Raw genomic sequence first — 14,032 nt, forward strand, 5'->3', positions numbered from 1 at the left:
TGTGTGGGACTGTGTGGGAGGGCTGTGTGTGTGTATGTGTGGGACTGTGTGTGTGTGTGTGTGTGTGTGTGTGTGACTGTGGGGGGGACTCTGTGTGTGTGGGACTGTGTGTGTGTGTATGTGTGTGTGGGACTGTTTGTCTGGTGGGGATGAGGTGGTGAAGGCAGGAAAAGTAACAACCATGATGGACACCAACAGATAATGCCTAAAACTGAAAAATCAAGAAGTAGCAAGAAAAGCATGTTATTTAGAGATAGGGAGATAAATACCAAAAGAATCCACCAAAAGAATTGCCTCTGGGGAATGGAAAACTGGGGAGGGAACAGGAGACTGTTGTTTTTTGATAACAGCAGTAAGGAACCAAATGACTTTTTAAACTATAGACATGTATAACTCAGTAAAGAAAGATCTGGATAAATGTTCTGTTTCAGTTAGAAAAGATATTTTAAAGAAGTAAGTCATTATAGGGGAATCCACTTATATAAGTAAAAAAACTTTTTAAAGCAACTTAAAAAACTTTTTAAAAGCAACACTCTGGGGGCGCCTGGGTGGCTCAGTCGTTGAGCATCTGCCTTCCTTTGGCTTGGGTCATGATCCCAGAGTCCTAGGATCGAGCCCCATGTAGGGCTCCCTGCTCGGCGGGAGGCCTGCTTCTCCCTCTCCCATGTCCCCTGCTTGTGTTCCCTCTCTCGCTGTGTCTCTCTCTGTCAAATAAATAAATAAAATCTTCAAAAAAATAAAAAAGCAGCACTCTGTAATTCATACATTTTGGGACTCTATAAATGTATTTCGTTGACCTTAGGATTGCTCAATGCATTTTATTCCTATCAAATTCCTATTTAGAAATGACCTTTAGGGGCACCTGGGTGGCCTTAGCCATCGGACTTTGGCTCAGGTCATGATCTCATGGTCCTGATCTCATGGTCCCGACATGGTTACCAGTACTAAAGATCCCAGGAGAGGCAGTAAAAACAACGTAATCAGTGCTGAAATAAAAGTGAGAAAACTCAAGAAAGTCCTCAGGACAATGGAAATTACGAGAGAAAGAAAAAGATAGGACGCTTCTAGGAGATGAGAATGAAACAAGAGAGTGGAGAATCATTAACCAAAGAAATAGAAGAAAATGTCACTGAGTTGAAGAGATTTGAATCTTTAGTGTAAAAGTGTTCACCAAATGCTGTGAAGGATCATGGCAAAAGAATCCATACCTAGAAAGTTATCCTGATAAATTTGTAAATTCCAAGGATAAAAAAATAATCCTATAAACTTTCACTCACACACACACACACACACACACACACACACACACACGCAGAAAGGAAAAGGAAGGAAGGAGGGAAGAACAAACCTGAAAGAGAGCCCCACATCAGGCTCACTGCTCAGCGGGGAGTCTGCTTCTCCCTCTCCCTTTGCCCCTCCCCTTTTTGTGCTTTCTCTCTCTCTCTCTCTCTCTCTCTCTCTCTCTCTCAATAAATAAAATCTTTAAAAAAATGTCCACTGACAATTTATAAAATAGGATGTAAAACTTCTAAGAGAAAATGAGGAAAAAGAAAATTAGATCAGACTCGTAAATTTGGGGAAATCAAAATGGGTCAAATATTAGCATAAATAAATAAATAGATCCTCCTTTTCATGGCAGAGACTCTCCAACTGAGGTATATTATTAAATCTAACTATATGTTCCAATATGATATAAAAAAATTCAAAACAAGAGTGTGAGATGGTAGAAAATATATATTCGTCTCTGCCCCCATTCCTGGTGCACAGCTGCTAAAATCCTTGCCATTTCCTAAGTGATAAGAGCACCAGGAACATCTTTTGCTTTAACATCTGGGTCTTTGATCCTGGTTCCTGGCACAGGGCTCCTGAAACCTTTGTAATTTCCTGGGTGATAGGAGTGCCTTTTGTTCTAATGAGACAGTTCTGGGTGGGCTCCTGGATGAGGGCTGGTCACTGTAAAGACCAAGCTATGATTGGAAGCTTGGAATTTTCAGCCCCACCTTCCATTAATGATCTGTTATGCCTATACGATGGAGTCGCCATAAAAAATCCCCAAAACACGGGGTTTGGAGAGCTTCTGGGTTGGTAAGCAGGAAATACTGGGAGGCTGGCCCACCTGGCAAGGGCCTGGAAGCCAAGCACCCCTCCCACACACCTCGCCCTATGCCTCTCTTCCATCTGGCTGTTCATCTGTAGCCTTTCCCCTTTGTCCTGATAAACGTGTTTCCCTGAGTTCTGTGAGCCACTCTAGCAAATTAGGTGGGGGGCACTGGAACCTGCCATCTACAGCGGTCCAAAGCACAGGCAGCAGCCTGGGCTTGCTCCTGGCATCTAACACGGCAGGAGGAGCAGTCTTGTGGGGCTGAGCCCTTCACCCGTGTGACCTCATGCTATCACCAGGTAGGCGGTGTCAGAATTGCGTTAAATTGTAGGACACCCAGCTGGTGTCACAGACAATTGCTTGGTGGGGAAAAACCTTCACACATTTGATGACCAGAAGCAAGCATCAGAAGTGAAATGTTCTCTGTGAAGATTAAGGCACAGAGGGAAGAAAGACATAGAAGAGAAGAACTGAGTTTCTCCCTACAGAGAAAGGAAAAAACTGAGTTACTTCCGTTACAAAGGGGATGAACAGGACATTACAGACTAAAGTAAACTAAAAAGACAGCAGAGATGGCAATATGAATATCAGGCAAAGCAGAATTTCAACAACAACAAAAAACACATTAACCTACACTTGTGAGATCTTTTATAAAGCTAAATCCTATAATATACCAAGAAGATATAACATCCATGAACCTCAATGCATTAAGTAACAGAACACTGAAATCTGTAAGACAAAAACTGTTTCAAATATAAGAATTGGACAAAACCACAATTATGGTAAAGCTCTTTCTTAAAATTTGACAGATCAAATAGACAAAAAGTAAGGTAACAATGGATTTGAAAACATGATTTAAACATACTTAGTAAAAGGTTTGATGAACTGTATATAACTTTTTTAACTTTTTTACTCCACCAATACAGAATATACATGTGTTTTCAAAGTCCAAAGGACATTTCTAACAGCTGATCATGCAACAGATTATAAGAACACTCTTAACAAAACTGAAATATCAGATAAGCCATAGTGGTGGTAGGGAGATTAGAAAGTAATAATAATAAAAATATAATTAACACTGCCCCCCAGAAGTTGCATGTCTTAAATATCTCAAATTAGTCACAGAGGAAATCAAAGTTGAAATACCAGACTATTTAGGAAATGAGAGTGGAAACACTAATACTATGGCCCACAGCAGAGCTGTGCTCAGGAGAAACTTAAAGGAATCATAAAATTCAGAAATCATAAAAATAACTGAACCAGATTTTTCAACTCAAAATCAGGAGAACAAGATAAATAAAATAAATCATACAAGGACAAGCTAGTAAGAGTAGAAATTAAGAAGGAAAACAGAAACAAAGCAAAATCTAGACATGGTTCTCTTTAACAGGCCAATACAAATACACCATTTGTTCATTCTGTAATTATTTATGTTCTGGGCACACACTCTAAAAACAAATGAAAAGGACAAACTCAGATAAGGCTGTTTTGATTAGAAGGAGTTTAAGTTGATTACTACGGCACAAATACAAACACCTATAATTGAGGGAAATCATGGATTTAAGATTAAAATCAAACCCTGTGATAACCCAGGTGTCAGAGAATAATGACTCACCCAACGAATGTTCTGTGCAAAAGCTCCCTCCTTACCCCTTCACACTTTCTGTTCCTACTGTCTGGAACTCTCTTTGCCCAATATAATCTCTGCTCCAAAGCCACCTGACCAGGAACCCTTCTTTGATCACCCCATTCAACCTCCCATCCTTAGCCTGCTTTGTTTCTCCTCATATGACCATATGAAACATGTTAGTATCGCCCACTAACCCTTGGAGGAGTGGCCTCGTTTTGTTCACTCCTCTCTTTTGGTGCTGAGACCAATCAATGGCTTATAGTAAACTCCAGATAAATATCTGTTAGATGAAGTTGCACCACAAAATATTACCGTGTATGTAGGTGACATGGTTTGATAAGCTCTGTAACACACCTCTGTAAAACCTGATGAGGTTTTATTGTCTTTATGATCTAGATTTTTACATATATCTCAACAGCATGCAGGACAGAAGCAAAGCCAGCCTGGCTCTTCATGCTTTGTAGACCATGGTAGACAATGTCTGGTCCCATGTCTGCTGGGATGAGTAGGGTAGTTCCTCAGGGAAACCTGATTCTCATTCACTGCTGGCTTGTGGTTACATTGTACCCAAACAAGCTCTATGACTCCCGACTAAATTCTAAGCTCCTTAAGATCTGTTTCTTAAAGATCTTTGTATAAACCAAGAGACTTAGTGTTGTGCTTGCTATGCATTCAATACGCTACACTTTTCCCCCAAAAGAATGAATGAAGACAAATAGCAGTCTCCATGGCCTCAGATCTGCAGGAGTAAAGTGGTATCTGGTATCAGGACTCAGGTTCGAGACCTTCAGTCTGCCTCTTAGCCCTCAGTGCAATCATCACATCAGGGACCTAACACCTGCTCAGTCCCGAATCCTAACCTGGCTCTGCCACAGATAGTATGCAGGCTGCTCCCACATCTCAGTACCACCCATTTCCAGGGGAGCAAAGCATGCAGGGATTAGAGCCACATGTACCTGAATTCAAATCCTACCTTTCCACTAACCAGTTGTACATTCTGGGGCAAGTTGCTGCTTTATTTCTCTTTCTTTCTACCTTTCTCAGCTCAGAAATGTGGCAGAAGCTGCTAACTGTCCATCAATATCCATTCTTCTTCCTTTTGTCACCTAGGCTGTAGCTGGCCATCGAGCTGCTCAGTTAGAGATCACACGTTCCAACTTTTCTTGCAGCTAGCCAGCTGTAGCTCTGGGACGAAGTTCTGGCCCACAGGAAATGGCTAGAAGTGAGGCCTGCTATTTCCAGGGCACACCCCGAAAAGGAACCAAATCTCCTCTCCTCTTGCCCTCCCCCCTTCGCTCTGGCAGGAACACAGCAGTGGAAACTGAAGCCATCACTTTGGGTCCAGACATAAAAATCATGCAGTGAGGATGGCAGAGCTGCCCTCCCAGTCCTGGGCTGCTCATCCCAAAACTTGTCCATGAAAGAGAAATAAACTCCAATCTTATCTAAACCACTGTATTTCGGGGTCTCCTGATTACAAGACCTTAGACTATACTCTAATTAGTACACTCGATTCTCTTAGTTATACAATGAGAACAATACTAGCCGGGCTGTTGTAAGGAGGCGTATGCAGCAGGATTTACAAAACTGACCGTTATTCTTACCCAGACCTGTGCAGCTTTCCTTTAGCATGATGTCAAAGTCATGGTCTGAGCAGAATAACTGAAAGGGACACACCTGGAGAGGTTTGATGAGTGCAAGTCAGTCACAGTCAAGATTAGGCACCAGAGTACCACCCCTACCCACTGTCCCTCCCGTGTTCGCCCCTCACCTGTCCCCTCCTCTGCCTGGCCCCCAGCTTTGGGGTTAGCCAGTGGCCTGCTGACTAAGGAAACAACAGGAAGAGAAACCTTTGTGGTCGTGGTGGCATGGGAGGGGTGGGGACAGATATTTGTGAAAGGGAATTTAATTTTTTGCAGTGGGGAATGCTGTATAAATTCTAGCCCTTATCTCTTCATGAGACCTTTGGTAAAATCTTCAGTTCTTATTGTTGTTTGAGGAGCCAAATCTTTTTTTTTAATTTTATTAAGTTTTTAAATTTTAATTCCAGTAGAGTTAACATACGGTGTTATACTAGTTTCAGGTGTACAATATAGTGATTCAGCAGTTCCATACATCGCCCAGCGCTCATCATGATAAATGCACTCTTTAATCCCCATCACCTGTTTCACCCATCCCGCCACCCACCTGTCCCCCGGTGACCATCAGTTTGTTTTCTGTAGTTTAGAGTCTGTAGGAGCCAAATCTGTTCTGAGGCTATGTTTAAGGGTTGAGTTCAGCTTCACGGACAAGTGTGGAGAAAAGCCTGGGACACTCAGTGCAGCAAGAAAGGAGCAAACTGGGTGGGAGCTGCTGGGAACCCAAGAGCACATTGGTCTGTTTGGGCACCCATCACCCTAAACCACCAGAAAAACTCACTAAAAGTTGGAAAATGGTGATTTTCCAATAGAGACCCATAGTCAAAATTGGAAAGATATATACCATAGGTTCTCGATTAGAATCACTTGAATTTCCCTCCATCCACCTCACCAAAAGTAACTGGTACATCCTTCTATTAATACTCAATTTTGAAATTCATGTATCGTCTGGGAGTTTTGGGGATAGTTAAGGAGGACCCACTTATTAAACTGAAAATTTTCAATCAACACTTACCCCATTGTATTATGGGCTTGGTTCTCCATGTCAAGAAAGTGCTGCATCTGATTTGTTTCTTGATTTTTAATCTATTAGGGGAGAAAATGATCTAGATTACTAAAACGCTTACTTTATTCACCTATAAAGCAAGAAAATTCTGCTATTGGCAAACCACGTAGTGTGCACTTCTCCAAGTGTAGTAGCTCTTGGTCCTACAAAATGCAGAAATTTGGACCTTTTTAACCCCCCCCCCCGCATTTATGACATTGGCTTAGTCATGAGTTGAAATACATGGTATTGGCTGAAATGAGCATTCATTCACTATTTCTTGAAGAACAGCTTGGTGCCAGGTACTTTGCAAAGGGCTCATCACATGAGATGAGTAAAGAGAATTCCTATTGCAGAGGAGTTAAAGCTAAATGTTCTCAAACTTTCCTTTCTTGTCCCTTAAAAGTTCGCCTTTATTTTAAGTAAATTCTCTCTTTGGCCCTTTCTGGGTTTTGTTAGAATAAATATACCATGAGATTTAGGACAAACAGGTTAAGAGTTGCCTAAAAATATAAATCTTAAAATTCCTCAATGGTTTTGTGGGCACCTGTTTACCTGGATGTTATTACTTGCTGAAAGAAAAAGAAGGAAGGAAGGAAGGAAAGAAGGAAGGAAGGAAGGAAGGAAGGAAGGAAGGAAGGAAGGAAGGAAGGAAGGAAGAGAAAGAAAGAAAGAAAGAAAGAAAGAAAGAAAGAGAAAAAGAAAGAAAGAAAAAGAAAGAAAGAAAGAAAGAAAGAAAGAAAGAAAAAGAAAGAAAGAAGGAAAGAAAGAAAGAAAGAAAGAAAGAAAGAAAGAAAGGAAGAAAGAAAGAAAGAAAGAAAGAAAAGAAAGAAAGAAAGAAAGAAAAGAAAAGAAAAGAAAGAAAGGCGGGCGGGAGGAAGGAAGGAAGGAAGGAAAGAAGGAAAGAAAAAAAAGGAAAGAAAAACGTTTTCCCCAGCAACAAAGTTTTAATTAAAAAAAAAAACATATATGAGGATAAATGGACAAAGTATTGAAAAGAAATTCAACTCCTCCGAATCACTGAATTAAAGACAATTCAATAGCATACAAGATGGCAGAACAAGGAGGAAGACTCCCGGGCTCACGTCACTTCCAAATTAAAGGAATTAAAGAGAGGTTCTGGGATTGTGTGTGGAGCAGAGAGGTGAGGAGCAGGGATAGGGAACGAAAACTTGACCAGAAGGGACAAATGAATAAACTGATTTTGCAGGTTCTCCTCAATCACTCACTTTAACGTCAGGGAAACCGAGGCACAGACAAGCTAGGTGACTTGCCCAAGGCCACACAGCTAGAACCTACACCTGCTGACTCAGGGAGACCCGGCTTCGGCACTACCCTCCCGACATCCCGGGCTCGCCCCGCCGGCGCGCGCACGGTTCACGCCCAGCCCCCCGCGCAGCAGCCGGCCTGCAGGGGTCCCCGGCCCCCGCCCTGGGCAGGCCCCGCCGAGGGGCGAGGTCGAGGGGGGTCGAGACCGGGTCCCAGGGGCCGGGGCGGGTTACCTGCGCAGCGCCGCGCTCTCCCCAAAGGTCTGAGGTCCCCTGAGCAGGAACGCCGGGGTCACCCTCCGCCCGGCCCGCCCCGAGGGGCCCCGTCGCCCGCCGCCGTGCTCCCGCCACCCGGGCCCGCCCTCCGCGCGGCCGCCGAGGCCGTTAGGGCCTCTCCCGCCGGGCCAGCCGCCTGCGCGCCGCGCCGCCACTGGTTGCCATGGGGACGCGGCCGGAACCGGCCGCCGCCCGGGAGGGGTGCGGGGGGATGGGCTGGGCAGCAGCCGCGGAGGGGCTTTGTCGGGGGGCGGGGGGGCTCCCCGGTTCTCGCTGGTCCTTTCCGTCCCTCAGTTACGCGTCCGGTGTGTGCTCCCTAGACAGCGTCCTCCCGGAAACCGCATTCTGGGTCCTTTCCTCTTCGCGGCTCTCACTAGCCCAGGGTCAGCCACCCAACAGAGGTCGGAGAACTATTTGTTGATTAAAGGAAGAGGGGAGGCGGGGAGGCGGTCTGCATCCAAGTTTCTTTTCTTTTCTGTTTTTTAAGATTCCATTTCTAAGTAATCTCTACACCGAAGGTGGGGCTCGAACTCACAACCCCAGAGATCAAGAGTCGAATGCTCTTGAGCCAGCCATGCTCCCCTGTATCCAACTTTCTTAAATTCCCCCGGCCCTCCTCCCTCTTACCCACGTTTGAAGTGGTATCAGAAATGAAATAGACTTGGGGTAAAGAGAACTGCCTTTCTCTTCGCCAAGGTGTCTTTCACCTCAGAAGAGCTGGGGGGTTTCAAACTCCATTGCTCCGCGCACCGCTACTCTGGTCGTTCTAATAGCAGCAACTGTCCCTGTTTATCCCACACAGCGCCCTGGTCCTTCGCGCAACTTTGCCAGTTAGGCGGAGCAGGCAGGATTGCCTCCCTTTTTAGGGAGAAGAAAATAGCTCCTAAGTAGGGGAAGGAGGGAACCGAGTGACTGATTCCAAATTCTTTTCTTTTTTCACTGAATTCCAAGAATAATTGATGATGGACGCTCTGTCTCATAGTTCTGATTTCAAAAAACAGGAAAGAATATATGCATATATACTTGTATACACACACACACACGATTTTTTCTATTGATACCTTGGGTAATATTTTTAAGCACTTGAATTTGTATTTGGAAAATATTTTTGCCTCAATTTTAGGAACAGCGTTCTTTCTCAAACATCCAGTTGATTAACATCTAATTCTTAAAATCTTTGCACTGCACTTTCATGACATCAACATTAATTTGCTCCTTAAAATGACTATCAATTTAACATTGACCCCAATCCCTCCATCCAGGTTCCATTTGAATTTCAAAAAACCATTTGCTGTTTCTTGACAAATTAAGTTTCCTAGATGAATTGTGTAAAGTAACTTAGGTCATTTGTTCTAATAAGTGTTTCATAGCTCTCATTATGATTGAATGAAGAGAGTGATCATTTCATCTTAACTTGAAACTTTCCATTATTCTGGAAACCTTAAGTCATATTCTTTATTCTTGTCTAAGCTTAATGGGTCAATGTATTTATATGACCCGAAGAAGGGAAAATGGAAGTAGGAACAAAATTTAATGAAGTTTCAGGATGCCCGATATCACTCACGCTGAGGGACGCTTTACCATTGGTAAGTACTTTCACGATCGTTATTTCCTTAGATGCTCAGAAGTACCATGTGACATATGTAACAGGAGTTATTATAGCTCTTTTTAGCAGAATAGGAACCTAAACCTCAGGATAATGGATTTGTCCAAGATGATACATCTAGCTCAAATGCAGCTAAGATAATGAACCTAGATCGTCTTACTCTAAATTCAGTGCTCCTCAAACTCTGTCCAAAAGTTAAGGTTGAGTAGGTTTCTTGAGCAGACATACCTACTTGCATAGGTAACTGTAGATGTGTTTAAAGCCACATTTTTACAGGAAAGAATGGGTGTGGGCAGGGCTTGCAAAGCATAAGTATGTGATGGAGTTTAAGAAAATTTCAATATAGAATGGAAACACTCCACTCAATTTAATAGGAATAGAGGCTCAAAATGTAAAGACCTACCTTCCCACCACCTCACTGCCCCCCACCCTTCAAACAAAAAGTAACTGCAAAGACTGGAATTTACCCTGAAGTGGACCTATTACTGTATCTTTTCAGATGAAATTGTTGTGAAAGGGATGAGGAAAGCAGGAAGTCCCCCAGTCTAAAGGAGGGGAAGATATGATGAGGCTGCTGGTAAGAGATAGCAAGAGAACTCAGTCCTGAAAGAGACTGAGGCCAGAATAAGACATAAAATATAACCAGAAATGGTCAAAAGAGAGTATAGAAGACATATATGTCTGAAGAAGAAGAATGATCTGTGGAGGAGAAGCTAGGGGACCAATGATATAAAATAAATAATAATCATAGCCATATATTGAGCCTTAAAAATGGAGAAACTATCATTAACAAAATAGTTTTCACAGCAAAACTTGCAATAACAGCACAGAAAAGGAATGTGCACTTTAGCATATACAGGGTTATATAAATTAGCTTGACATCTTTTTTACAAGGGAAATATTTACTTTTTATCTTCAAAAGAAGGTTTAAAATTATATATACATTATAATGAAAAGCTAAGTCCATCTTATCCAGGGAAAATATTTTAGGAGAAATTTTAATATAATAAAGATCAAGTAATCATAGAAATGGAAGAAACCATAGAGGGAACATGGTTCAACCCTTTCATTTTATATAAAGAAACTCAGACCCAAAGAGTTAAAATGATTTGACTACCTTCATGGCATAACTTATTTCCTGGGATCAGGCACAGCAGGAGCTAAAGTGAAAAGTCCCAGTGAGGAAAACGAATTTGGAGCCCCCTCTGGGGAGTCAACTCGTTCTAGAATTTCATCTCTGTTAAAGATTTTCAAGTCCCAAGCTAATATGATAGTGAGAAATCATTGGGTTAAAGTCTACGAAAATGCAAGAACCTAGAGAAGTGGGCCCAGCACTCAATGCTGCTTTTGCCTGGGAGGTATTTGATGCTCTGGAAGGAATAACTACAAAGGTGGTTTTGTTGGTCCTATGAAGCAAAGAGGACAAAAGACAAAGCCTGGCCTTACTCCAGGTAAGGAGTTCTGCCTTTAAATCAGAACCCCACAGGGCTTTGCCCTCAGGAAAATGGTGAGATGGAAATAAATAAATACCCTCACCGATTTGTAACTCAGTTTGGGATTGCCTGGGTAATTCAGGACAGCCTCAGTCTCTGAGCATGGATGAGGCAGTATTGGACTGGTAGATTAAGACACCTGGAGGAAACAAGCAGACATTTTCTTTGGTGAAGATTAAAATCATTCTAGACCTTAAATTACTCTGAATAATAATTTCTCAAATACAATGACCAGAACATCCTCAAATATAATCCAGGGCCAGGAAACAAGATGCCATCAGGGAAAACCAATAGAAACTATAGACCACAGAAACAAAACCACAGAAGCCTTAGATCCTGGAATCAGAAAACAATTGTAAAACTATGAATAGTATGGCTAAAGACAAAAAGACAAGATTGAAAAAGTCTTTAGGGAGACTAAATATAAAAAGTGACTTAGCGGGACACCTGGAGTCAGTTGAGCATCCGGCTCTTGGTTTTGGCTCAGGTCATGAGCTGTGGGGTGGAGCCCCACATCAGGCTCTGCACTCAGCACAATCTGCTTCATATTCTCTCTTCCTCTCCTTCCCATTCACTCCCTCTCAAATAAAGTCTTAAAAAAAGGCAACTTAACATCTTTGAAAAGGAACCAAACAGAAATTCTAGAACCAAAAAAAAAATTACTAATGACCATAATTAAGAACACGACAGATGTGTGTACTAGTAGTTTGATACAGGTGCAGAGAGAATTTGTGAACTAGAAAATAGATCAGAAGAAAATTTGCAGATAGTAGAGAGAAGACAAAACAATGAAAAATATTTTAAGATGAAGGTTTCCAACTTTAGTATTTTTTAATATAATTATTTATTGTTATGAAAATAAAACAGATAATATATGTGAATATACTCTGTTCATGCCCTCGCCTATAGTGGGTACTCAAGAAGTATTTGTTTAATTTGAAATAAAAAGATTTAATTTGCATAACTTGCAAATCATCTTTGTCACTTTTTATAATTCCTGTTTCTGTGTCAAATGTTCAAGCTTCTCTTTTAATTTTTTAAACATATTACTCATAGTCATTTTTTATTTTGTGTCTTATGATTCCAAACTCAAAAATTTCAAGAACTATCAATGCTACTTCTTATCATGTTGTCTTATTTGTGTGTGTGTGTGTTTTATGATTTTTGACTATGAGATAATTTGGGGAGAAGAACTTATTTCTGAGACATCTTTGAGGCTACATTAAGGTTAAATTCTTCCAGAGAGGATTTGCATTTGCTTTTGAAGTTGCCTGGGGGCCTACTCAACCCCAAACCACTTTATATTAAATTCTTCACAGGAAAATTTTCAGACAATACAGGTAATATGAATGAATGAAAAATAAGTGTAGGGACAACTTACAATACAAATTTCCAGAGAAAGAATTTCCCTTCACTTGGGACCAAAGTCAAGATGGATGTGTTTTCTGCTATTCTATTGTTGTGACTTAAAAAAAAAAGTAAATCTTTTATTTTAGAACAGTTTTAGATTTAAGAAAAACTGTAAAGATAATATAAAAAGTTTCCTTATACCCCACGTCCAGTAGACCTTATTAACAACATCTTACATTAGTATAGTCCTTTTGTCACAATTAATAAACCAATACTGGTACATTATTATTAAATAAAGTCCATATTTTACTCATATTCCCTTAGTTTTTACCTAATGTCCTTTTTTTTCTGTTGCAGGGCCCCATCCAGGATAACACCTTACATTTAGTTACCAGATCTCCTTGGGCATTTCTTGGCTGTGACAGTTTCTAAGAATTTCCTTGTTTTTGATCATCTTGACAGTTTCAAGAAGTGCTGGTTAGGGGTTTTGTGGAATGTCCCTCAAATGGAATTTGTCTAGCGTTTTTCTCCTGATTAGACTGGGATTATGGGTTTGGGGAGGAAGATCACAGAAATAAACTGCGATTTTTAGCACACTGGATCAAGGGTACCAGCTATCATGTCCACAATAGCCAAACTATGGAAAGAACCTAGATGTCCATCAACAGATGAATGGATAAAGATGTGGTGTGTGTGTGTTTTGTGTGTCTACATGCACACACACACAATGGAATATTATGCAGCCAACAAAAAGATGAAATTTTGCCATTTGCAACGACATGGATGGAACTAGAGTGTATTATGCTAAGTGAAATAAGTCAATCAGAGAAAGACAAGTATCATATGATCTCACTGATATGAGGAATTTGAGAAATAAGACAGGATCATAGGGGAAGGGAGGGGAAAATGAAATAAGATGAAACCAGAGAGGGAGACAAACCATAAGAGACTCTTAATCTCAGGAAACAAACTGAGGGTTTCTAGAGTGGTGGGGGGTGGGAGGGATGGAGTGGCTGGGTGATGGACAATGCAGAAAGTAGGTGCTATGGTGAGCGCTGTGAGTTGTGTCAGACTGATGAATCACAGACCTGTACCCCTGAAACAAATAATACATTATATGTTAATACATTTTTTTTAAAAAAGGGTACCTGCTATCAACCTGATTTATGTTGATGTTGATCTTGGTCACCTGGTTGAGATGGTGTTGTCATTTCTCTCCAGTGTAAAGTTACGCCCTCAACCCTTTCCATACTAGACTCTTGAGAAGAAAGTCACCGTGTGTGGCCCACAATTAAGGAATAGAGAATATGCTCCATCACCTTCTTAAGGGTAGGGTATATTTTTTAATTTAAAAGAGTTGTTTTTTTTAAGATTTATTTATTTATTTGAGAGAGAGAGACAGACAGCTGGAGTGGGGTGGTGGGGAAGGGCAGAGGGAGAGAGAAAATCCTTAAGCAGACTCCCTGCTGAGCACGGAGCCCGACATGGGGCTCAGACCATGACCTGAGCCGAAGGCAGATGCTTCACTGAATGAGCCACCCAGGTGCCCTGAGATTTTTTTTTTTTAGATTTTATTTTTTTGGGGGGCCTGGGGGGGTCATTGTTAAGCGTCGGCTGTATGTGGGT

General features: G+C 41.5%; 1 protein-coding gene and 1 long non-coding RNA gene across 20 annotated transcripts in view; one reads left to right on the forward strand and one right to left on the reverse strand.

Moving 5' to 3' along the window:
• DEUP1 (deuterosome assembly protein 1) overlaps positions 1-14,032 on the reverse strand; it is a 196,766-nt gene that overhangs the window by 74,097 nt on the left and 108,637 nt on the right. For 10 of the 19 annotated variants that reach the window (XM_073887160.1, XM_073887164.1, XM_073887162.1 and 7 more), the window contains exons 1-2: positions 7,916-8,047; positions 6,384-6,454 (exon numbers count right to left, since the gene is read on the reverse strand). In XM_073887160.1, the coding sequence (XP_073743261.1) occupies positions 6,384-6,430 (47 nt within the window). In that variant the 5' untranslated portion in view covers positions 6,431-6,454; positions 7,916-8,047. Of the gene's footprint in view, positions 1-5,918; positions 6,084-6,383; positions 6,455-7,642; positions 7,696-7,915; positions 8,048-8,584; positions 8,830-14,032 lie in introns of those variants that run through there. The other 9 variants (XM_073887152.1, XM_073887151.1, XM_073887158.1 and 6 more) reach the window with 8 other exon arrangements.
• Positions 8,220-10,248, forward strand: LOC141371548 (uncharacterized). Its single transcript, XR_012376590.1, has 3 exons — positions 8,220-8,358; positions 9,428-9,543; positions 10,063-10,248. It is a non-coding gene; the product is annotated as an uncharacterized lncRNA (long non-coding RNA).

Source organism: Callorhinus ursinus, unplaced genomic scaffold, assembly GCF_003265705.2.
Source record: "Callorhinus ursinus isolate GAN/ISIS: 27379988/994484 unplaced genomic scaffold, GSC_fseal_2.0 scaffold76, whole genome shotgun sequence".
In the NCBI taxonomy this organism is placed as follows: Eukaryota; Metazoa; Chordata; class Mammalia; order Carnivora; family Otariidae; genus Callorhinus; species Callorhinus ursinus.